Below are 24,500 nucleotides of genomic sequence, written 5' to 3' on the forward strand. Positions count from 1 at the left end.
TCGATTTCGGACGTGTTGGGGTTATCTTATTGGCTGTCGGAATATCCACTGAGAAAAGCGAATGAGAAATATGTGCAAGAAACGAAATTAACCCTGTGTTTGAATATTCACAATTATGCACCAGTTTTCCAAGGGGCAATTGCACTTTCTATTTTTATTAATAACTGAGATTTTCTATCCATTTATAATAATTTTACTGAAATTTAATTTAATCCTTTAATTTATTTCTCAATAAATTTGTTTAGATGTTATACAGCGTGGCAAAGGAATGCACCCAACTGTAGTAGGTCATCCACTGAAATATCAAGTAAATAATAGTCACAGCCAGCAAATAGAAGAACAGTGACATGCGAAACTCGTATCCGCTCATTGATACATGAAAAAGACTGAAGCCAAATATGAGAAAAAGAAAGTTAATGCAGGTCTCTGTGGGACCTGTTACAATGATCTAAAATGCAAAATTTCACATCACAACTAATGAAAATCAGTAAAAAATAATATATTATGCTCACGTGAGAAATTCTATTATAGCAGCCATGCCAGAGCAGCAGTGGGAAAGCCAAGAATATGCCATAGGTGACCATGCTCATGACCACTCCACAGGCAGCATCCAACAACTTCCTTTGGATCAGGTGCCACACAATGATTACCTCGCAGAACATCTCACCCGAGCCGAAGAACATCAGGGCCAACAGATCAGGCATCACATCAAACTGAAAGCTGACATACTGCCAGGTGAGATTCTCGACCTCTCGGATCAAATATCTCATGGCCAGCGAGCTGATGATCAGCCCGAGCAGGGCATAGGGCCAGACGTAGTCTGGCTGCCTCAGGGAGTGTGTTGAGATGAAGACCAGAAAAGAGGTCACCCAACAGATGAAGACCAACAGGAGCCAGGCCACAGGCCCAATGCCCACTGGAATGTACAGGAACGGAAAGGCCACAAGACCTATGCAGTTCACATACTTATTCCAGCCCATCAATGGGCGCTTAACTGTTAGAACAGGAATCACATGAGCAGCCAGAAAGTAAAAGGGTATCTGGGAGGGATCAGGAAAATATATATTATAGAAAATATAGAAGAGATCTAATCATACGCACCAGTAGAATTCCTAAACACCTTTGGGAACTCTTCATATTCGCATAGCCATTGACCGTTCGCCACCAAATTCCGCAACTTTTCAGCTTTCGCCGCTTTGGATATCTCCCCAGGACTTCAGCATCACTCTCCAAATTAGAGAAATCCTCCGGTTCGTTGTCTTCAGGGGGACTATTGCGCCAGAAGTTAGTGTGGGAGACGACAAAAACCACAACTAAAACCATCGAAAATACAAATACGAATGTAATCACCCGAAATTTGATCAGATACATATCCTGATTAATGCTATCGTGCCGATGATAGATATCGTACTTCTTGCCGGCCACAGTGATCAGGTAACCAAAGCCCAGCAATATAAAAACCATGCTCGACCAGATGGTAACCCCGTCCACTCGCTGCCCACGGATGCACAAGACCATGACGCCAATAACAAAATGTCTCATTAAATCCCCCGTCATTCGGGAAAATTGCAGAGCACTCAGATGCTCCGCCTTGGCCACGCAACTCCTCCAAACACTCAAGTAATACGGCATAAAGAAACATATCCCAAAGAACAAGTAGCTGAACCCAAAGTTTGTCAAAGGAAAGATATCCATGAGGGTCACAAAATTTGGCATGAAGCTACAGGAAACAGAAAAGAACGAATAGTCACCAAAGCTATACCAAGTATACCCACAAGTATTCAGCCAGTATATAGCTCATGCCAAGGAATGCCAACGAGAGCAGGAAACTGAGCAAGGCATAGACTGATACAGAAGGCAAATGAAAGGCACAAAAGGCTATCTTCAGGTAGTCCACAAAGTGCACAAACAATCCGCAGGTGAACGTAGTCCTCGCTAGCTCGCAGACCTGACTGGCATTATGCATCGGCGTATGCAGAGAACAGCGGGTCTACAGCGGTCCACGTTAAAGAATAGAGAACAGATATAGGGATCCAAAATACTTGCCACATTCGAATGATCCACAAAGGACATGGTTCCAACTTGAATTTTAGCAGCCTGATTTAATTTAATTTCATGTGAGCGATTTGTCTAAGCTTGCTATATCCGACTGATATGCGGCCATAGATCAAGAGCTCTGTAAGATCGGCTCATTATCGAATCAAATGTAGCCTCCAGTGTTGTCTCTCTGCATCTGAGTGATTTCATTGCTTACATAAACATTTTCGCACAGATATTAGCGGGCACATCTGATGGAATCTAATAGCCTCTTCAAGGTGCATATGCAAATGCATTCATCGTGCCAAATGCCTTTGAAATGGGTCAACACAAGGTTCATGAGCGATCGCCGTCGTCATCGTCAACCCCAAGTACCCCAACTACCCCCAAGTACGCCGTGCATCTGGCTGTTTTCTTTTTGCTTCGAGTACGGCCATCCCCCAACTGGCAACAACCCCAAAGATATCAGATTCCATGTTCTTGTCGTAATGAAACCTGATGCGACACATTTGGCAAATTGTCGCAGCAGTCGTATCAACATCGGTACATCAGCAGCCATCAGCATCGTTTGGGCACTTGATATTCTGGCGTTTTGTGTGCGGCAAGAGAGAAAATCCGAGAATATTTTGAGTTTGTCTCAATTAGAGGCAATTGAATTATTACACGGCGACACTCATTCAATTTTCAGCGATAGGGGGAATGTATACGAGTACGAGTACGAGTCTGTCGTCGGGGCAAGCGAAAACAAATTGTCTGATAGATGAAACTGGGGGCACACCAGTGTTAGATGAAAGGATGCATTGAATGCCCTACGACAGGTGAGGGTTTTCCCCCAGTGAGTTCGAAATTCGATCAGATTTCTAATATGCAACAAAATATTTAAAAGGGAACTGACATCCCATTGGAGTTTTATTTTGCGGCACATATTTATTATATAATAATTCTATCATCCAGCAAGTATCTTCCATTGGTCTGATATGCCCCTTCCCTGTTCTGTAGAGCCACGTCCCACGCATTTATCACTTCCCATGGATATACGCAGCGTAGCGATCCCGCAGTGCCTCCAGTTCGTCCGCGCCTATCGTCGCGTTCAGTCGAGATTGATACGTGCTCATCATGAGATCCTGTTGTTCAGTGCTCTGTCTGCTGCTCATTGCCGTCACCGTGCTGCATCCCAGCGAAGCACGCGGTGGACGTGGTCGAGGCGGAGGCTCATTTGGAGGTCTCTTTGGGGGGTGGCGCAAGTACAAGAAGCCCTCGTCGTCGGGTGGCGGTCGCCGTGTGGTGAGCGGATCACCAGTGCACACGGCAATGTCTGTGCCAAAGCCCCCACCACCACCGGCGGCCCCACCGAAGGCAATGCTGCCGCCAAAGCAGCAGATACCCAGCTATCCGCGCCAGCAGATGCCAGCGGGATACAGCTATCCCTCGCATCCGGGACAGGGCACATACTACTCCAATGCACAGTCCTTGCCAGCGGGCGCCGTGTACTATGCGCAGCCACCCATGTCCATGAACCGAGGATTGGGTAAGTCCAGGAAATGGGGGGCATAGCTATAGCCTACCGCATGGTAATAATTTCATTATCCACCAGGAACTGGCGACCTCCTTACGGGAATGCTGGCTGGACACATGATGAACAACATGCTCTTTGGCCACCGTCATAATGTCTATCACAGAAATCGAGAGGGAGAGGATCAAACAGCCCAGGGCAATGGTCGCCAGATCATCATCATCAACAATGGACAGCCGGAGGGAGCTGCCCCCAACGAGACCACCATTTCAGAGGAAGCTGGCGCTGCAATAGCTCCGGAGAATCCCCTCACCGAGGAGGACGACGAGAGCTCCAGTGCCGCCTCCAGCGAGGAGTCTTCAGGTGTCGAGGGTGCGGGTACGGGTACGGGTACTGGTCTGCCCCCGCCAGGAACCATCATTTGCTTCCCCATTACACTCAACGAAACGGATCCCGAGCAGCCCGATTCGATGCGAGAAGTGGAGCGAGTGGTCTGCTTCCCGACACCCAACCATACAGAGTTGGGAGACCCAATGGAGGGCCCCGAACAGGACAGTACTACCACAACCGACCCGCCCATTGTTGCGGGGGATATCGGAGGAGGTGCTGAGGCTGCTGATGGTGCCTCAGAGGGTAATACTGAAGGCAGCGAAGCCAGCGAGCCTTTTGAGGTGGCCAGCTATGTGGCTGGCCGAGCTGCCAGTGTCGCTGTTGACGCTTTGATTTAGTATCCCTAAGCTAAGATTTAAGTTTTATTTCAAATAAATACTATTTAGTAATGAAATTAATATTCTCACACTTTTTCCTTAGCATTAGAGAGAGCTCTTCTCTTAGTTCTCTTAGTACCAATGCATGAATAATGCATTCCTGCACTGTTGGCTTAATATATTTTGGCACCACTCTAAAGACCAATTGCCATATTGTGCAGTCCATCGGCGGTCACCAGCACAGTCCAAAATCGAATTCGTCTGACGCAGAGCGAGACTCGTGCTTAAATTAACCGTGAGAACCATTATAATAAGGCTTGTTGCCCAACGTCAACCTCATCACTTTGTAAAGAAAGAACTCACTAATTGAATAAATAACCCTTTAATAAACAACACTCAAAGAACCTCACTCCATATACATATATTACAGCACATTCCCTTGAACCTCTTCGTTTGCCTCTGTTTTCCGTACTGGTCTCACAGCTTTCCTTTGCCATAGACAGGTTCACTCTTTGTGGATTCTTTGAAAAAGTCTTATTATTCAACATTTGGGAGATGCGGAAGTATAATCCAAATTAATTTGCACACGGATTGTCTGGAAAGGGCCATATTATTTTCCCTCTAATTACTTTTTGAATGGATCAATGCATGATCATGGGATGCCTTACTTAATCGAATTCAAAATCATCATAAAAACCTTCTTGTGCACGCGATAGTTATAGCGAAAGCATTTGTTTACAAAACCAAAGGGAAATCAGATGTGCTCCACTCTTTCTTCTTGTACTTGCCTCCTTCTAAGATAATATCTGGCTAGTAACCCGGCAATTGTCATTTCTGTTTAATATTTGTGGAATTGATAATGCAAAAAAATGTACATTGAAAAGAAAGTTTGTCAGGTTGTTGTTTGTTGTTTTGAAATTGCTCAAAAATTATGATCGAAGAGTGACCGAATGCAAAAGTTATTTCTCAGATCCCTAATGAAAAACAATGAAATAGACGAAGACCAACATTTCAAAAGATTAGTTTTGAAAGACTACAACACGGTGCTTCTTTCTCCCTGTTGTGTTCGAAAAATTAAATGTCTAGAGATCCCGATCCGGGTTTTTCGGTTGATTTGATTTTATATTTTATATATTAGCAACATAAGCATCATATTGCATCAGCCATTTCAAATGTACCACACACACACGAACACTCTCACACCCCAATATATGTAAGCGCAAAAGAACGCTTGAGAGAGCAATAAAATTTAGTTCTATTCGAGTTATCACCAAGAACACTACGTTTTCCCCATACCGCAACATAACATGTCAAATCTCTGGAGTCAAAATCTATAGGGATTTCTGTGGCACCCTTGTACGTGTTTTTTTCGATTTTGTTTATGTTTTAGCAGGAGGGCGTCTCAGGGCGGTCCCACAGATAAGGTCCCATGATAAAGACGGTAGGGTTCCATTTCTCCAATGTATATTTCAGTTGTATCAATTTATTCTATCGCGTGCAAAGAAGCCGTCCGTTTGGTAAGGGTTCTAATAGTTTATAATGAACAGTTTATTTCATATTTCTTGCGCCGCTGGTGTAAGTTTTGATATTCATTGATCAGCAGCTGGGTGATAAATGCGGCTATGGAATTATTTCGTACAATAAATAATTTTTTCAGTTATCATATGTCGCACTTGTTACGTCTAAGCCCATAAAAACATAGCCCATACATAGATCATAGTTTATTTGGAACAATGGGGTCATTGTTTGTTGAAGTTGTCATTCGTTTCCGTAGCTAAAACCATATAACCTAAAAAAATTTGACCATTCTAAGCTGAGTAATTTAAAAGAACCTTCTCCTGTAAGTGACATATATTACACCGATAGAAAAAAGCCCTGCAATTTTAATATTTTCACTTAGATTTTAATATTTATGCCATTGATTTTCATCCAAGAGTGGTTGTATTAAAATTGAATATTTTTCCCTTAAATTTTGATATTAATATAGAAATATTTAAATTTAATATATTTCATATTTAAATTTAATAGTTAAAGTCATATTTAAATTTAATATGTTTAATATTTAAATCTAATATGTTTCATATTTATATTGAGTATTCCTTTTTAAACTAATTGGTTGCTATTTTGCGCACGCAAATTACATTTCAAGTCCTCATGGTGGGAATTGGTTAAAGTTTTCAACTAGAAATAATCGCAGCATGAGTAGAACTGCATTGGTTGTGATTATGCCCCTGCGCTAAGATCATTTTACTGTGTATTCAAGGCGGCAGCAGCTGGAACCAGTTGAAAATTCGAGGGACATAAACATAGTTAAAATAAATACAAAAAATATTTGATTTCATTTAATATGGAATATTTAAAATAAAAAGTTTTTCCCTGTGATTTTAAAACCAAAATTTTGAAATCAAGTCATAATAATATTCAATTTAAATATGAAACATATTGGACTACAAATTTAATATATTTTAGTTATTTTGAAGTGTTTTTTGTATTTAGATTAAATATGACCGTATTAAAAAATCATTTTTAATACATTTATATTTGAATCAAAGTGAATTCTATTAAATTTTACTATGTTTGTATTTAAAAATAGCATTTTAAATTCAAATATGATTGTAGTTATTTTTTCTATGCCTTTTTTCTTTCAGTGTACTTTTTCGGTAATACGTCAATATGTGTACGTATGTATGTATATATGCATGTACATTAATTTTCTACTTTATTTCACAAAGTATGAGTGCTCAGGTTTTTACAATTGATAATTTTACTTTTACGTATTATGTTTTGTGACTAGTGCATTCATTTATAAGAAAAGATTCTTGTCTCACTAGAAAATAAGTAAATAAATAAATAAAAGAAAAATAATAAATTTATTCTCATGAAACCCCTTTGATTCCCCCGTCGAGAAGCCTTTATAAACAATAGGGTTGGATTGTATCGGATCGGGTTGGATTGAGTCATCCAGTTGGGAAATTGTGGAATTTAAAATTGCAGCGTCTGCAGAAAGCTGAGAACATCTATGGCCGAAAAAGGATAAAATAAATATTTCTATGAGGAAAAAATAAATTAAAAAATAAAAATAAAAAATAAAAACAAAGTTTAATTTCTGATTCAATCTGTGGGAAATCAAATTGTTCAATGGGAACGGGTACGTTAACTTACACATGTAAATATATTAAGAAAAAATTCTCAGAATTCCGAATCGTTTCTTTTGAACCCTACTTCACCCAATCTCCCACTTACGTGCCACGTACCATAAAGCCCGCACTAATTCCATTAAAAAAAGGCTTAAAGGTCGATAGGGGAATCCTGTAATACTATTACCATCATAAGCACGCAACTGCAGGCGAGAGTGGCGCAGCAGTACACGAACCCACGTCATGGGCCCCTTTGAGCTCCATCAAAATTCTGACAGCTGTGGATGGACACGGTGCCGCACCCCCACACAGGCACGACTGCCCCAAAGAACAACAATATGCAACGCCTCAGCGCACAGGCAAAACAAAAATCAAAGCGAAAGCCAAGGCGTATTTAAACGAAGGTAGAGCAGGCGGGAGGAGAAAAACTAGGCAGCCCGGAGAGCGGTTATCTGCCTTACCTTCTCATGAATTTACCTTGGAGACGGCGGCGCTGTTGTAAACTTTGACGCCGACGTTGACGCTGAAAACGGACGGTGATGTGATGTGATAGGACGCGACGCGACGGGCGTTCAAGTCGAAGCAGCGACACGGGCTCCAAGCACCTACACAAAAAGCTTTTGTGTGGAATTGTGTGCGTGTGTGCGTGTGTGGATGTGTACGATGATCCAACAACAGCAATGAAGCTCACTTGGCGCTCATTAAATCCACCAAACAGCCACAACAACACCAACAGCTACAACGGCAGAGACAACAGCCACAGAGCCCCAAACGTCGGGCGATGAAGCAAATGAAAACAAGTAGCGGAGGATGGGAGAATGATGAGAGACATTGAGAAGAAGCTTCGGTCAGATGCACTTCGCGGTATCATTCACATAATTACGGGCACTTTGGCTTTAACAGAGGGATTCTATTTCGGGTTAGAGAATTATGCATTTACATCTTAGCTCCGCCTATACCCCGAGCTTATCAATGAGTCAGATTCAATGATCCCATGTGAATGAGATTGTAGAGGGAAGCAGAACAGAAGCACCACTGACAGAGATACCAGAAGTCCCCATCCAGGGCGACTACCCTCCAGAAGTAAACAGTAAAAAAAAAACTAAAATAAAATAAAACATAAAGCACACACACACACACAAAAAGAGGGAGCAGCGGGAGAGACCCCAGAGATGACAAATACTCGAATAGCGGCGACAAAAGCCCCAACAAGTTGGGGCCTCGCTCTCGCGGTCAGCGCTCCTCTCCGCTCTGCTCTGCTCTGCTGTGAAGCAAAAACGCGTATAATTTTTCAACCGCATTTCAGTTGTTCGAGAAACTTTGCACGAACCAAAAGCACGAATCGCACGCGGCAGCAACCGACCAGCAAATAAAAAGCACAACTAAATAAACCACCAAACAAAGTAAATATTTAACAAATTGTCGTACAGTACACACGGTTTTATCATATCCAAAACTAATCCCCAACAGTGTTGTGGTTTATCCAACTGCAGTACAAAATTCCAGCTCCAAATTCGAGCACCAAAATATGCAAAATACTTTGCTCAAAACAATTGTGCTAAATTTATGTTTATTGGCTATAAAGTGGAGACACCAATTGCATTAATTAAGCCACTAGTATTGTGGTGGGGCTTTTGTTTATATTTGTACGAATCCAAGGTCGAGTCACGGATAAAAGAAAAACAATTTACAAGCTAAACACCAAACACATGTCGGACATAGCCCAAAAGACAGTTCAAAGTGGATTTAAAAACCCCTTCCAGTTCCAATTATGCAGCAAAATTTTTCAAATATTTCTCCACTGAAGATATCAGCAGATGGGTATCTAGTCTGTCCATTTTTTTGATTTGATTTTGATTTTAATATAGATGCCATCTGCAGCCGAACAAAGAAAATCCAGAATCTATTTTTGTATCGAACTAAAATTAGGAAATTCCCTTGTTTCAATGACGTTCTATGGCGGTCCACGGGTAAGCTTAGAGCAGAGGGAAATACATTATAGATGACCTTAGTCTCTGGAACTAGTATCTAGTCGAAGCGTTGGGAAAGTAATATGCATACTAGCATGCCATGGGAATTCTTGTAAATAATATATTCGATTTTATAGCATTTGTTTGCCAAGAAGCTTTACGTAAGAAAATCTATAATAATTTTAATATTATTATTATTAATTTAATTGGCAAAGTGCTGAAAGAGTACATTATCATTTCCAAATAGTTTGCATGTTGAAACAGCTGCCCATACACACTATAAACAGTTTCTATAAGCCAAATATTAGGTTTCGCCTAAATATTGTGTATATTTATTTATCCACAGCTGCATAAATAGAGAAAGCAAAGTAAAGCAATCCAACCGAATATAGTTTTCAAGAGTATACCACTCAAACTTCGTTTCTGGTAACCGGCTTTTGCCGCCCAATTAAGTTTATTTTTATATCTTTTGCATTGTGTATATGGTTCCCGATTCGGCAGCAGTTTTTCGACTATTTATTGTATAACTCTTAAATAATGAGCAAAGACTCACCCAATCAATGAATCACATTATGAAGTACTTGGTGTATTTCTTTGGAATTTCAGAGGCTAATCCACAATCGGATTAACATTTGAACTCAGCAGCGATAAGCTGCCAATTTCTAGACCGAATCTCGCATTAATTAGAATTGTCATTCCCTAGTGGGCAGCAGCCTCAACATGTTTACAATTCTCTGAAATACAGACAATAAATACAGTGACAGTGTAAACAGCGAACGATTTCCCGTTTGACGTCACGGCTGCGCACGCGCTGCAGTCGACCGAAGTGACTCATGGAGTCATGGCTAACAAGTTGTGGTCTTTACTTTTCTGGTTTGCGGCCAGTGCATTGAGTCGGCATCTCATCTGTATTTGCTGAGCTGTTTATTTGCATAAAGCTCTCTCGATCGTATTGTTTTTGTTTGTTTTGTTTCAATACAGTAACAAATTGTGTAATTGGAGTTCTTAGCTACAGAGTGAATCACATACGTTGTTTGCTGAGGCCTGTTTTAAGGAGTACAAAGATTGGGGACTGCCAAGTTCTCTCTGTTTTTCTACCTGTACTATTAATTGCGTCTGTTCCACCTCACACCGACAGTGTCAATCGATTTTTAAAAGGGCAGCGTTCTAAGGAGTTTTCTTTAGCAAATTACAAGCAGAGTTTGAAGTCACGCAAACACTGCCACTGCCACTCCCATTTCACTACTCATAATCCATTCTTAGTTGGCGCTTAAATACGTTTCAGCTAAGTGTTAATCATTTATTGGGTAAACAACCTTTATTTATTTATACAGTATATAAAATAATAGCATTCGTTGCGGTCTATTAAATCTGCGCGTCAAAAATAAAGCAACCTTTGCGTCGGTTTTTCCCTGCTTATCAGCATTTGAATTGTATGTATTATAACACTTAAGAGTAGCACTTTAACCTATAGAACTCCGGCATAGAGGAACCAACCATTTGCCTTGTAACCAAAGACTTGACCTCCACAATTTGTGTGCCTTCTGACAGTCCCAAAACTCAGACAGGGTGCGCCTGGAACTCAGCCGAAATTAAAAGTCAATCGAGTGTAGCCACGCGACAAGCCGACCAAAATCAGCAAGTTAATTATCATTAAGAGGGCGCCCAAGACACGCAAAACGCGCTTCTAATTCGGAAGTGGTGCCAGGGGGAAGTCCAAGCCTCATCCTCCTCCAAGTCTGGCAATCAGGGCGTGACATTACGTCAGTGTTCGACCCTGTTCTGCCCCGATCGGAAGACGGAGCCGCAAATATGGGATATCAATTAGGGACAGAGATGATGGAGGCTAGGCCCGAGCTCGCTTAACATTTTTTATGGTTTATATTTAGCGTTAATTGAATCAATTGTTTTTTTACATAAACATAAACTAAACTCAGGCCTCGCGGGGCAGATGATGACTGACAATAGAAATGAAAATGGGGTGATGCTGGCAAGCAAATGAAACCGAACCAGAACAGAAGGCTAGGTGTGAGGTCGAAGCCTGAGATACTCTATGGCTGATCTACAATAAGCTCAGAGATCCCTTAGTCTGCTTTGCATATCAACTCACATCCACACGAGTAAAAAGCAAACCCCAATTGGACTAATTGTGAGTAATTGAGTGTTGATGATCTCTTGCAGCAGCAGCATGTCGCATACGCCACTGAAGCGACTGAGTGGCAGTGGCAGCCTGGTTGTAGTCCTGCTGCTCCTGGCTCTAATCGCAGAGGATGTCCAGGCCAAGCGCTGGTTTGGCGGCGGCGGCAGCAAGAGCCGAAGCTCCAGTTCAAGCAGCTCTTCGCCGCGACGCACTTCCACGTCGCATTCGCAGGCGAGTCCCTCGTACTCGCACGCGGACATCAGCCGTCTGAGCTATGGCGGCGGGACGCACTCGCAGCCCAGTAAAGTGAGCATGGGACAATCCCAGAGCAGTCACAGCTCGGCACCGATTGGCTGGAATGTTCCCAAGGCACAGGGCCCGCCGCCTGCCTACTCCGCCAGCAATCCGGCCGGAGGAGCCCACACCAACATCCACGAGCGTCCGCCCGCATACAATCCCGCCTACAAGCCGAATGCAGCACCGCCGAGCTACTCGGCGGCCACCAACAGCCACAGCAACAGCCCCAGCAGCAGCTACAACACTAACTCCCGGCCAGCTGCCGGAGCAACAGCTGGAGTGGGAGCTGGAGCGGGAGCTGGAGCAGCCAGTCCCCACTACACACCCGCATCGAATTACAGACCCAGAATGAACTCCACGGGCGGCGGCTTTGGCAGCGGATACCACACTCCCATCTCGGCCAGCAGTGCGCACAACGTGCAGTCCAGCTACCCGCGCCAGCAGGGACAGCTGCCACAGGGAGCCACCTACTATCCGGCCGGACAAGTGCCAGCGGGCGCCAGCTATCACCCGGCAGGACACGTGCCAGCGGGGGCATCGTATCACCCGGCCGGGCAGGTTCCACATGGAGCAACCTATTATCCAGCAGGACAGGTGCCAGCGGGCGCCAGCTATCACCCGGCAGGGCAATATCCTGCAGGAGCCACGTACCACAGTCCGGGACAGATTCCCCAGGGAGCCACCTACTATCCGCAGGCACCTATGGGCGGCGGTCTGCCGCCGGGTGCCACCTTCCTGCCCGCAGGAGGAGCCCTTCCCGCAGGTGCCACCTACTATCCGCAGGCGCCACAGAAGTCTGGATCAGGCTTTGGGTTGGGTGAGTTTACAGATTACTCTCTGAACCGTAGAATCATCCACTGAGACAACTGACACAACATTTGCTCTCCTTGCAGGCACTGGTCTCATTGCTGGCGCCCTGGGTGGAGCCATTCTGGGTCACGCCCTGACACCCACTCAGACGAGAGTCGTGGAGCATGCCCCTTCGTACTCTGGCGGCGGCGGTGGGGGCGGCGGAGTGGGCGGTGGCGACGACAAGATCATCATTATCAACAACGGACCGCCGGGATCCGTGACCACCAGCGATGTGGGATCGGGCACAACGGTTATCAACGCGGGAGGGGCACAGCAACCAGCTGCTTATCCCGCGCAGCCAATGGCTTCATTTGCTCCTGCCCCACAGGCACCGGGAAGCGCACCATTGGCGCCTCTTTCTCCGATAGCTCCTTTGGCCGCAGCACCACCAGCACAAGCAATTCCCGGCGTAACACCTGCTGCTGCTGCTGTGCCCGCCCCTGGAGCACAACCCGCAGCTGCAGCTGATCCAAATGTGCCTGCAGCTCCCGCTGATCCGAATGCTGCTCCACCAGCGGCCGGGGGAATCGTCTGTGTGCCTGTGAAGGTGCCCGAGCCAGATCCAAACGATGCCACCAAGACCATTGAAGTAGAGAAGATCGCCTGCTATCCAGCACCCCCGCCGGAAGCAGCTCCCGCCAATGGAACGGCCCCTGCTGTCGAGGGCGCTGTACCTGCCCCGACTTCCGTTTCCAATGTGGCAGCCGGAGTTACCCAGTCGCCCGACGCCGCTCATCTTGCACCATTCCAGCCGACGACGCCCTTCACCGTGCCCGAAGGATCTGTGCCATTGGCACCGCTTACGCCGGGCGGACAGCCGGATATCATGAAGATGCCGGGCCTCACATCTGCTCGACTTTCCGCAGAGTCGGGTCTGAAGGATGCCCACAATGTGGCCGACAAGTCCCTCAGCCACTTCAGCCTCGTCTCGACGCTGATGACCCTCCTGGTGGCCTACTGTCTGCACTAAGAGTCCCAGGACTTTGTGTCGTTGGCAAACCGAAAATCTTTCACTAATTTATTGCCAGTCTATCCATCGGACACGGGATGTGATGTGCCTTCTCATGCATATACGTATCTTCTAATCTCTATCAGTCGGTTTTCTTTATATATTTTGTAAACAAAGCGAATTTTTGATATTATATACTCGTACGCGTAGTTCTGTTAGACCTCAATTAAAACCACCAATAAATGTATCGGCAACTGATCGAATTAATGCCATAATCTGTGCAAAGTCCGCTTAGGACCAAGTGAGCAGAGGCAGCTAGGCCTGAGAGCCGCCATAGCGAGGATTTAAGTGCAGTCCACGTCGACCCCAAAAGGGGGAAGCCCCTTTTTAGATACAATGCCACAAAGTATCCGAATTGAAAGGTTGAAGTTTCCGCATACTGCACACGAATGCTTCTCTGCCGCTGAGGCAAGCGAGCAGAATATGAAGCCGCTACGTCAGTGGGGCAGAATTAGTAATTTAAGTTTTAAACCTTTAAGAAGCTTTTTATTGAGATTTATTTAGCAAAGTACAGAACCGAAAAACTCATCAAAGGTAACTTAATTTCCGAAAGGGGGCGCAAGTTCACTTTATTTGGGAGCTAGCACTATCGGAAATAAGGTTGCATCACCCTCTATTGGTCAAGTATCATGTAACATTATGTGTTGCATTTTAGTATCACCAGATGGCGCTGTAAATTTTCACGGGAGAGAACGAACGGTGGGACAATCGACAAGCGGCTTGCTAAAGTAATACCTTCTGAACGACAGAGGATATCTTTATGAAATAAACTGCATATGAAAGGAAAATCTTGATCTGCATAAGTACATGGTGCTAAAATTTCTAGAAGCTTTAAAAAAAACAGTCAAAGTTCAACTATGATTCCGGTGCATATTTGCCTGTTTGCGCGGCATAAAATGCTAAACATTGATTTTTTTTGGATCGGTGAAGAAAGTTTATAGCTCATTTTCACTACACATAATAATTTTAAATTTTATTTTTAATCTAATATAATTTTAAATTATAAAAAAAAAAATTGTATTATAAAACTTATTGCAATTTTTTTTTTTAGTAATCTTACCCTTTCTGTTGTATAACTATTAACCGATTTATTTTGAGATATCACATGTGTAATGGATGAAATATAGGGTATCATTATCGACCCCATTTTTGGGTTATGATGCAATATGAAAAGATTCGCTGGCTTAACATTTAAAAAAATGAAAATATAATTGGTGTTTCCATTTATTTAATTTAGGGAACATTAAGGTTTTGATCGATTTTGAAAATAAAGTTCACCATTAGTCCGATTTCAACAATTTAGGGAAGAAAATGCTCTTTCCACTAAGACTTGTGTAGCAGGCACGCAATGCACACTGTTTTCCAGTTGATATAGGCGAGTTTAACTGAATTTTTTATTTCCCAATATTAAATAATATCCATGTCAGTATTTATAGCATTTGAAAAATAACGGTGTATTTCGGTTATTGCCAATTTCAGCTCGGGATCATCCTCGTCATCTAAAGACAGTTTAAAAATATGGGGAAATTGTTTCTGCATATAATTATTATTATTAACATATTAGTTGGCAAGCCCCCTACGCACTCGATGAGTGTCAGTGGAGAAGATTTTATAGAGATTTATTATAGCGTGTATTTCTATCATACATTGCCATAATCATATGAAATATCTTGGTGTTCGCGTTGCGGCAGTAACGGCAAATGTAACTTTTTATGTAACAAAAAGTCAAGAAAATTTGAATTTCACACTTAAGCTAAAACAAGCTAAATTTATCTTCTGAATATATATAAGCTACTTGCAAATTTTAATAGCTGGACTACTTTTTAAAATGATAGATCTGGCCTGAAACAAGCTAAACTGGCAGCACTGGTTTTATGCGCGTGATGTCTATATTTTAACTGGAAAAAATAAATATCAAATATAATTTTATGCATTTTATATATAATTCTTTTCTTTACAGAAAAATTCTATAAATACTTAATTGATAATTCACAAATAATTTAAATGACACAAAAGCTTTAGCAGATTCTGCCATGAAGTGCCATTTCGCCCACTGTGCAGGGTGGCCACTGCTCCGTGTAGCGCAACAGGCGCTACACATCTTTCTCCCTCTCTCTCTCTCTCTCTCACAGAATAAAACAAGAAGAAACGTTGTGAGTCGCTTCTGTGGACGCGATTCTACTTTTGAAATAAACTTGTAACAGTGTGATATCACATTAGTCTGGAAATAAAATTTCGTTGCTCAAAGAAGACAGACGGACGGACGGACAGATATGGCTATATCGACTCAGCTATTGCTGCTGATCAAGAATATATATTTACTTTATGGGGTCGGAAACGTTTCCTTCTCTGCGTTACACACATCAGCTTTTACAAGAAATACTAATAATATATAACTCTTCTAGTACGGGTATAAAAAAGGAATGTGCCACAGCGAAACGTGGCAGGGTCCATTTTTCATTTACATTATAAAAACATGTTGCCTGCATTTCTGTCCAACAGGCTGGGATTTATACAGTATTGCGGTGTGCATTGTGTTCCTCTAACTCCACAGCGCCCACATATAAAACCTTTGTTTTTTATTTAATACAAAATTGAACAGACTTCTGTTTGTAAACCAACAAAACAGTGTAACAGTAGGGCATTCACTTTGCCAACTTTGGTCACACTGGGATACGAGCGAAATATATAGCAAATATAAATATAATTGCTTATACTAAAATGATCCAGCAGAAAGGCCCAAAAATCCCTCATAGGGTATATTTAATTTAAGCTGCCACTCAAAAACTTTTCACCGTTTTTCCGGACAAAGTTGTTGGCCCCGTATTTCCCCAATGATCCAAATGAGAATGGAAATTTTAGTTCGCTAAAAACTTCTCATAGTGAGTGGAGAAAGAGTGAGAAACAGATAGCGATACAGATGGAGATAGAGTGCAGGTGAAAGTTTGTTAAGTGCTTTTAGCCTGACGGCAAAGCCAGGAAAACTCAACGGAAATTCAAAAACAGTTTAATGAATATTTAGGATGGAATAGGAAAATTTTCGGTAGCCTTATATAAAGTCTATTTCGAATGTTGGCTTAATCTTAAGTGAAGGTCTTGTGGTTCTGCAGTATTTATCTGACCATTTTTAAAGCAAAGCTCGTTGATTCCTTAAGTATATTGCTCCAGACCTCCTCGGGTTATAAACATAAAGATTAAAATATTTAATCCCATATGATTTGTATAGTTATTTCTATCTTTCAGTCTTTCAAATGGTTCTTAGCACTATCAAATTGCTAGATCTGTGTCTACCTACAGCTCTTACTAAATGATTTTGTTCATGCGAACAAATTGCTGTATGTTACTTTGTAAATGGTATCGCAAACTTGCTATGTTTTCATATAAATCAAATCCTGGGACATATCTGCTAAAAACGCTCGAAACTTTACGGGAAGCACTTTTGTCCCTATTGTTTTATTTAGTTTTGTGGCCAGGCCAAGACGTTGCATGGATTCCTGCAACCTTGGAAATTTATGTGCCACACTTGTTACATATACGACATGTCGGACGTGTGCAGTGGCTAAGATAAATCGATTTCATATGGTGGTGCGAACTGGTCTTGCTTCTAGTGCACAAGAACAGGCAAGGGCTTAATAAATTGAACACTTTGTTGCACTCGGCACTGCCACGCAATTTGTGAACTGAAATCCAACACAGTTCATTTCGAATTTAAGCAATTGAAATTATACTAAAATATTTGGTAACTAGAATTTAATTTGAACACTTGCTTATTGGTTTACTAATTATAACTGAAACTCTTAGAGTTTCACTTACAGAAAATAAAAATTGTTTGCAAAATTTAGTCCCCACACATTTCCAAAAATTGTAAAAGTTGACTTTCTTTTTGTTGAGAAATTTATTTGATTTGGCCAAAAGTTTGTTAGCATGGCCAGCGCATAACTAAGTTCAATGTCAAAGAGAATAGTGTTCAATTGGATTTTACTGTGATTTTGTCCATCTTTGAGGAACTGGTATGATTCTGATTAATATTTGCCTTTTGCTTTTGATCTATCTTTGGGTTCTTTTCCTTGACCAAATCGCTTACAGCTGTCTCCATATCCTCCGCAAAGTGATGATAGTAGGTAGGAACCTGATTCAGGATGAGGAAGGCTTTCTTGATGGTGTCATTCCAAGAGTCCACGAAGGACTCTCGCCAGGGCTTCGGCTCCAATTCCTCTTTGCATTTGTCCTGGCATTTCCAGCAGCAGATCCGGTCCTTCAGGTCCTTTGCATAAGGCCTGAGATGTTCTTTGGCGTTCTCCAAAATCACAGCCGAGTGCTCCGGGCTCTCCCAAATTCCCATCTGCTGTGTGGCAAGGGCAACGCCTGCTACCACGCCCAGTTTGACAAGCACCACGAGAACCATTGCAAAAGAAAAAATTCAAATAAAAACTTTCGAATAAGATAAATGAGTTGTTGTGTTAATTTTGAAATAATGACTGACAAGTCTGGGAATTTAAGGAAACATCAGTTGAACTAACAACGTTTTATTCTGGAGTTTTACATATTTACATCCAGCAGTATCCCACCACCGCATAAGCAAACAAAAGCAGAACACACGAGGCCAAAGACAGAAAAACAATCAATCGACAATTGATTTTTCTGATTGTTTTCGGGCCAAGGAATAGACAGCGGAGAAGACAGCCTTACCCACGACATGCTTTGGCCTTATTGCGATTCTTTCCTTCTACAAAAAAAAAATGGAAATCACTACAGCCACAAAAAGACAGACAAGTTCCCAGGCGATATTGGATCTCTGTCAAAATAGAGACACATTGTGGTTTGGCTTTTTATCACAGTAAATGCTGATAGTTTTATCTCAAGGCCGAGTATCCCTAAGAACTGCACTAAGTGGACGGCATCATTTTGCCGAGGCTCCTTTGCCACTGTACTTTCAGTACAAAAGATACACATTCTTCAAAAAGAGAGACGAGATAATTAAGAGGAAATACAAGGTATTTTCTATTTCATGACATTGGTTCTCTTGTTTTACAAACAGTTTGAAATAGACTCTCAACGCTTTTCCATTCTTTCAACAAGAGTGGAAGTGCGAAGTTGATAGCGAGCTTGGTTGCGATTTTCTTGTGAAATTCTACGAGCCTCTTCGATCGGCGTGATTCTCCGAATTAGTTTGTCATGCTGCGCCCTTAAAGCTTCAATCTCAGATCGTTTTCTGGCCAAGTCGTCTATAGTGTGGTCATAGTCCGTTATGAGCAGGGGATATAACATAATACCACCTTGGTGCCGGACATCTCCGAGTTCACTGAATAGCCTGTTGTGCATTTTGTTGCACCGATATGCCTTGAACCTCAAGGCCTTGAATTTGCTCCTCAGAGACTCAAGTACGCCTTTGGCCGCCCTAAGCTTCCGGCTCAATGTTTTTCGACGACACCTAAGATGGGACACTGTATGGATTTTGCTATTGATGAGGTTAGACGTCTTTATAACGCTTAAGTTTCTCGCTGAAAATGGTAAAATTTAAGAAAAATTCTGTTAATCGGAGGGATTACTTACACTCCAATGTCCTGTTCAAGTTCTCAACCTGCGCTTCGACTGACATATATTTATGCATGGTTAGGTTCTCCGCAATGATGTCCATTTTGTCAATTTTCTGAAAAGAATATAATTAATGATCTTCCATACACTGTTCAAGGATATGTCTTACCGTTTTGATTTGCGAATATGTATGCTGCTTCAGGATCAAATTCAGACGTGTCTCAGACAACTCATCGCGCATGTTTTTCAGCCTTCTGATTATATTTCCAGTAAACTGTGTAGGTTCTTGTAGAAGGTTTAAGGTTATCAGTAAATGAGTTTGTAAAATGTGAACTTACCATTTTCAAATTATCTGAAGCATTAGGGCGATTAAGTACAGTATTATTTATAAGGTCCTCCAGCCGCTGCCACAGGTTATCGTCTTCAGTCCTCATTGTGTTCTCCTCGACGGCAAGTCGTTTTACCTCCTTTCGGGCTGTTTTAATAGAGAGTTTCTCCCGCTTGAGCCAATAGTCTAACTCATTTAATGCGGATATACAGCGACTGTAATTGTTCTCATTCATATTTGAACTTCTACTCGGCGTTACTAGAGAGTACTTGCATTGGCGCACCAGGATATCGGTAATCCGCTTTGATAAATTTTGATGTATAAATTTTTCCATACGATGCTCATTTGCTTCGTCCAGCAGGGTATCCATGAGCTTATCTTTGTCCAGTATTTGGCTTAGTATACGTTCAGGTTTGGCGGCTATGCCAACGACTTTGCAAATGATCTCGTCAAGAAAGTCGTAGACCATTCCGTTCAACTCAAAAGGGCCAAGTTTATTCACGACGACATCTACTTCATCTGAATCTAGGACGAAATTCGTATTTTTGAATGGAGCTTGGTATTCCTCGGGAAACTGATCAGACAAGTTCAAATCATCATCATCATCATCAGCATCATCAGCATCATCAGCATCATCAAAAGAATCACTTTCTTCGATCTCTGAGGTGGACACTTCCGCCAGACTGTGTCCACATAACTTCAGTTGAGAGGGCTGGGCCTCATACAAGCCGTCCTGGTCTGTCTCAGTATCTTCCTTGGCGAGGTTCAAGTCTGTCGAGGTGGCAGCCAACGGATCCCCAGGTTTTACCGATATATCCTCTGGCTTGTCCTCTTCTACCTCTTCTGTAAGATCAAGCAACGCTTGCTTATAGTGTTCATTCCAGTTGGGAAAGTCACGGAGCTGGCTGAGGAATTTCATATTATTATTCACTTCCACGTCTTCGTTATCACTTGTTTGGCTGGTATTCTCTGCAACCAACACACTGGGTTCATTTTCTGTGCGGACGGAGATAATACTATCATCTCGAGTTTCCGATTGAATTTCGGGCACCGGTTTAGGGCGTCGCTTAAGCTTGTTTATGTGAAAGGACTCCGTCGCCTGGATCAGAGGGATGCGGACTGACTCCTGCGACAGTTTGGACTTTTTGAGGATCGAATCTTGCGATGCCTTTTTATGGGACGAAGTCTTTGGGTGTTCGTGGTGTTCGTGGTGTTCGTGGTGATCGTCAAAAGTCTTGGAAAGATTTGCATCAATAAAAAAGCCGTTTTCGAGGTTGGAAATTAAAGAAACTTGACTGATTTCATCTTGTGCGTCTTCTCTGTCGTCTATAATTTGTACATTCTCAGACGATTTCACAAAAGATATTACTTTGTCTGAATATAGATTGGAATCGTTTGCATGCTGGTGGCTTCTCTTTTTTGTAACTTTACGATGGTTTTGAGGTACGATTAGATGACTGCTCTTGGGGTGTTGCTTGCTTCTAACTCTGTGAATAGATTCATGCGAGTATTTCTGAATACTTAGAGTCTTTTCATGATATGAGGGATTCGCTTCGGAGTTTCTTGTGCTAAAAACCGAATTGGATGTCCCAGGTATGGTTTTCCCAGAGCTTTTCTTCGTCAGCCCTTTTTTATTTCCTTTCGCAACTGCATGGGATCGATCTGAAGACTTTATTAAAGTCTCACTTTTTGATTTGGATTTTTTTGATTTTGTCATTTCAAAAGAGGTAAAAGATTATGAAAAAGTGTGGTATCAAATGCGTGCAGAAATTGCACAAACAAAAAAGTGTAAAATTACAAATAAACAAGTAACATGTAACTACAAAATAATAGAACTACGTAAAATATATAGAAATCATGTTTGAAAACTAAAACCCACACAAAAATTAAAAAAAAAAACACATCGTTTCCTATAAATGTAGAGTGCCTGAGATATTTAAACCATGACTTCTTCTGCTCCAATCTGTCCTAAATAATGTTCGACTGTTCATTCCGGAACTTAACTATCCTCTGTTGATGTTTCCGCTATGAATGTCCGATCCACTTTTTTCTTGGGCTTGTCTGCGTGCTGGGAGCTGCCAAACACTGAATATCTAATTTCAGTGCGAATATGCAACAGACTTTAGTTTGTTCAACAGAAGTCCATGTCAGTCACTCCCTCTGAATTTCCTCACAGAGCTGCCTATGCAGCTGTCGGGTTAGAGCGATGTCATAGAACAAGGCACATGATTCCATGGACTCCGATTCTGTTTCTCCATATATTTCGCAATTCATTTTTAAATGTTTGGCTCAGAGTCCCACAAAGAACTCAACCCCGTCCTGAGTAAATAAGGAAATCCTAAATTACTCTAGCGAAACATTTCGCCCATCCACAAATGGTTGCCAAAAAATTCTATTTTGGTTAGTCTTGCGGTTTTTCTCCTGTCGGCACATAAATATTTATGAAGGAGCTTGGACTGGAATCAAATGCTGACACAATTGTATTTGCATAATGGATTTTTAATTAAATTGGATTTGCGGACACAAAAAAATTTGTCGTACCAAATAAATAAAATAATAATAATTGACCAACAAATGATATTATTATTTTTTTAATGATTATGTTAAAGTTTTCGGAATTAAAATGGTAAATGTAGAGGTTGTCATTTAATCATATGTATAATATAATATAATCAGCATAAAATAGAAGAGCCAGTGGTGACTGAATCTAAGGGTTAAAGTTGATAAAAATAGTTTTTCCTATTAAATTCTTACAAATTTAGAATTTCTTTAAATTGTGTTACATTTTCTTGGTTATAAAAATATTTACCACTCCCCATTACCCCACTGCTTGTAGGTTTTTAGCATTTACATTGACGAGCAAACAAATTTTCTGAACATATGATAATGGTATTATTTGAACTGTTTATTAATTAATATTTATTTAGATCCTGTCCTATAATAAATACATATGTTTCTGTATCTCATTAACAATAATTTCAGCTCGTTCTTTCATACTACTCTCATAAAGAGACGAAAGTGCTCACAAAATTTATTTATACCAACTCAAGCTGCGAAATATCCCACAGCTGGAACAATTGTACCGACTAGACTGGAGACTCTTTGCGATTTTTTGCATTCACTTTTATTGGCCAACTGGCTCAATGTCCAAGAGAGCCCCAAATGACCAAAAATGTTTTGTCTAAATGGTTGCTGGCTATTTCGGTCAAAGGGAAGTGTTTTGCGGTCCCAAATAAAGTTGCATAAGAGAGTGGTTATCATGGAAATGGCATTTAAGTGGGAAAGTTCTCCCAGCACAACTCAAAGTATTCTCTAAATGTCTTCCATTTATAAATGTGTACTTTCTTTTTGTTGTATACGGCTCTACTTTCACTCTGCTATAAGTGAGGCCTTGTTAGTTACAAGTGTTAGTTTTCCCTTTGGGCGGGAACACTTTATAATTAGCTTCGGGACGACTTCGAGACTTTTTTCCTGGGACAATAAGAAGAGAGCAAAGAGATTCTTATTAAGTCAGAGTAAGATATTGTTGCCAGCAACTCTCTAATCAAGCATATAAACTAAGGATTAATTTCAATTACTTGCAATAAGCTTTCCAGACTTTCTCATATAAAATGTTGCCTTTTGGTGTGTAAATTTCTTAGTGGAAACGTACAAAAGGTTGTGCAACTTTAGTTGGATTCACAATTAGCCCTGGCCAATGCTAATCACTCCTTTGATGTGGCTTTCTAAATGAATTCAGTCATAAGACCTGGCTGCCACACGAAACGAAGCCGCCTTCCGCTCCTTTTCCACAGCAGAGTGCCACAGATGCCTCATGCATATTGATATAAGTTACCGGCTGGCACACGTTGTGTCCTAGAATATGTGATTAGTAATGCAATTCGATTGATTCGTTTTAAATCCTTTCGGCAGCAGGAAACAGGAAGCTGCACAAGATTCCACCCTTGTCGCAATTAATCAGGGAATTTGGCAATAAAATATTGTGTTTCTGCCAGGAAATTGCAATGCATTGTTGCCATCAATGAAACTATACGCCTGAGGCGCAGGAGCACAGGGGACTGGTTTACCTTAAATGTATCCATATTCTTGGGGATACTAAACTGTGGCACAGGAATCATCAGGAAGAAGCCACATTAAGTCATATTTATAATCCGCAATGCCGGAAATTAATTTCTTTTAAAATGAAAATTAAATCAAAACAAGTAAATAACAAGTTGGCAAAACATGCCACAGAGAGGTTCTTGTCACAAAATTTTGTCTGGCGGAAAATTAAATTGGATTGAGTCCGCAGTTCAGAGTCCGCCTGCGGTGCTGGGAAATTTGCATTAAATGCAATTTACTATTCTCTGGCATTTGGCTGAAAAACAGCATAAAACCCAACACAAAATATGAAAGTCAGTGTGGGGTAGGTACAAGCACTCGGCTCTAAATATTAATATGAGACGCTCAATAATTTGCAGAATGTTTAATTTTCTAGTGATTGTGGGATTACATTGGACATACTCTGGACATACTATAAAGAAGATTTATTTTTGATTTAAGCAGCTAAATATTATTAAATTTAAGTGATGCTTGGAATAGTATTGTGTGTGCCTATCAGTCAACTGGTTTCATTTGTTTTTACCCTCTCAAAAAGTGTATAAAGATTAATGGCATTTTTTCAGGCGTCATCTGCCAAACAGAAACTCAAGCACAGCATCATCAATTTTAGTAAAATCTTCTTTGTCCTTTGTTTCCGTCATAGCAGCACATGTGCATTTTCGTCTTAAAGGAAGAAAATCTAAGTAGTTTTCTTTGGTGGAGATGCCATTGGATGCAACTTTATGGTTAAGCTGTAAAAAAGTAATTACATAAATTCCATGTTATATTGCTCTTTAAGTAACTTCACATGCATTTAGGCGACAAATGGGGAACTTAAAACCTATGAACATATGAAGCCAGAGTGCATGAAGTGAACCCCATACCGGAAACAATT

The 24,500-nt window shown here is 41.5% G+C and overlaps 5 protein-coding genes across 8 annotated transcripts; 2 read left to right on the top strand and 3 right to left on the bottom strand.

The window, feature by feature from the left end:
* Positions 1-226: 226 nt before the first annotated feature.
* Positions 227-2,135, bottom strand: LOC111079162. The gene is made up of 5 exons (XM_022374199.2): positions 2,047-2,135; positions 1,776-1,990; positions 1,102-1,720; positions 513-1,040; positions 227-448 (listed from the first exon to the last, which is right to left on the bottom strand). The coding sequence occupies exons 1-5, from the start codon at positions 2,071-2,073 to the stop codon at positions 242-244; spliced, it is 1,596 nt and encodes a 531-aa protein (XP_022229891.2). The 5' UTR covers positions 2,074-2,135; the 3' UTR covers positions 227-241.
* A 956-nt stretch (positions 2,136-3,091) lies between these two features.
* On the top strand, positions 3,092-4,328 carry LOC111079158. Its single transcript, XM_022374195.2, has 2 exons — positions 3,092-3,565; positions 3,632-4,328. The coding sequence occupies exons 1-2, from the start codon at positions 3,154-3,156 to the stop codon at positions 4,276-4,278; spliced, it is 1,059 nt and encodes a 352-aa protein (XP_022229887.2). The 5' UTR covers positions 3,092-3,153; the 3' UTR covers positions 4,279-4,328.
* Positions 4,329-8,689: 4,361 nt separating this feature from the next.
* Positions 8,690-13,860, top strand: LOC111079161 (mucin-1). Of its 3 annotated transcripts, none has more exons than XM_041593865.1 (4): positions 8,690-8,797; positions 11,546-12,618; positions 12,695-13,077; positions 13,111-13,860. In XM_041593865.1, the coding sequence occupies exons 2-4, from the start codon at positions 11,553-11,555 to the stop codon at positions 13,621-13,623; spliced, it is 1,962 nt and encodes a 653-aa protein (XP_041449799.1). In that variant the 5' UTR covers positions 8,690-8,797; positions 11,546-11,552; the 3' UTR covers positions 13,624-13,860. The 3 variants fall into 3 exon arrangements, with proteins under 3 accessions (XP_041449799.1, XP_022229889.2, XP_022229890.2); XM_022374198.2 differs by adding an exon at positions 10,007-10,010 and having other exon boundaries at positions 8,705-8,797; positions 11,541-12,618; positions 12,695-13,860; XM_022374197.2 differs by having other exon boundaries at positions 12,695-13,860.
* Positions 13,861-17,538: 3,678 nt separating this feature from the next.
* LOC111079163 lies at positions 17,539-18,151 on the bottom strand. The gene has a single exon (XM_022374200.2). The coding sequence runs from the start codon at positions 18,065-18,067 to the stop codon at positions 17,630-17,632; it is 438 nt and encodes a 145-aa protein (XP_022229892.1). The 5' UTR covers positions 18,068-18,151; the 3' UTR covers positions 17,539-17,629.
* A 499-nt stretch (positions 18,152-18,650) lies between these two features.
* Positions 18,651-21,359, bottom strand: LOC111079157. Of its 2 annotated transcripts, XM_022374193.2 has the most exons (4): positions 19,536-21,350; positions 19,367-19,471; positions 19,216-19,312; positions 18,651-19,163 (listed from the first exon to the last, which is right to left on the bottom strand). In XM_022374193.2, the coding sequence occupies exons 1-4, from the start codon at positions 21,240-21,242 to the stop codon at positions 18,715-18,717; spliced, it is 2,358 nt and encodes a 785-aa protein (XP_022229885.2). In that variant the 5' UTR covers positions 21,243-21,350; the 3' UTR covers positions 18,651-18,714. The 2 variants fall into 2 exon arrangements, with proteins under 2 accessions (XP_022229885.2, XP_022229886.2); XM_022374194.2 differs by lacking the exons at positions 18,651-19,163; positions 19,216-19,312 and having other exon boundaries at positions 19,373-19,482; positions 19,536-21,359.
* Positions 21,360-24,500: the final 3,141 nt, after the last annotated feature.

Source organism: Drosophila obscura, unplaced genomic scaffold, assembly GCF_018151105.1.
Source record: "Drosophila obscura isolate BZ-5 IFL unplaced genomic scaffold, ASM1815110v1 contig_200, whole genome shotgun sequence".
Classification (NCBI taxonomy): Eukaryota; Metazoa; Arthropoda; class Insecta; order Diptera; family Drosophilidae; genus Drosophila; species Drosophila obscura.

Coding starts and splice junctions, on each gene's coding strand:
- LOC111079162 (XM_022374199.2), bottom strand. CDS start 2,073: ATGTCCTTTGTGGATCATTCGAATGTG. Junction 1,041..1,101: donor GGTGTTTAGGAATTCTACTG/GTGCGTATGATT, acceptor GATCCCTCCCAG/ATACCCTTTTACTTTCTGGC. Junction 449..512: donor GCTATAATAGAATTTCTCAC/GTGAGCATAATA, acceptor TTTGCATTTTAG/ATCATTGTAACAGGTCCCAC.
- LOC111079157 (XM_022374193.2), bottom strand. CDS start 21,242: ATGACAAAATCAAAAAAATCCAAATCAAAAAGTGAGACTTTAATAAAG. Junction 19,313..19,366: donor CATATTCGCAAATCAAAACG/GTAAGACATATC, acceptor TATTCTTTTCAG/AAAATTGACAAAATGGACAT. Junction 19,164..19,215: donor CTTGAACAGGACATTGGAGT/GTAAGTAATCCC, acceptor TACCATTTTCAG/CGAGAAACTTAAGCGTTATA.
- LOC111079161 (XM_022374197.2), top strand. CDS start 11,553: ATGTCGCATACGCCACTGAAGCGACTGAGTGGCAGTGGCAGCCTGGTT. Junction 12,619..12,694: donor TGGATCAGGCTTTGGGTTGG/GTGAGTTTACAG, acceptor CTCTCCTTGCAG/GCACTGGTCTCATTGCTGGC.
- LOC111079158 (XM_022374195.2), top strand. CDS start 3,154: ATGAGATCCTGTTGTTCAGTGCTCTGTCTGCTGCTCATTGCCGTCACC. Junction 3,566..3,631: donor GTCCATGAACCGAGGATTGG/GTAAGTCCAGGA, acceptor ATTATCCACCAG/GAACTGGCGACCTCCTTACG.
- LOC111079163 (XM_022374200.2), bottom strand. CDS start 18,067: ATGGTTCTCGTGGTGCTTGTCAAACTGGGCGTGGTAGCAGGCGTTGCC.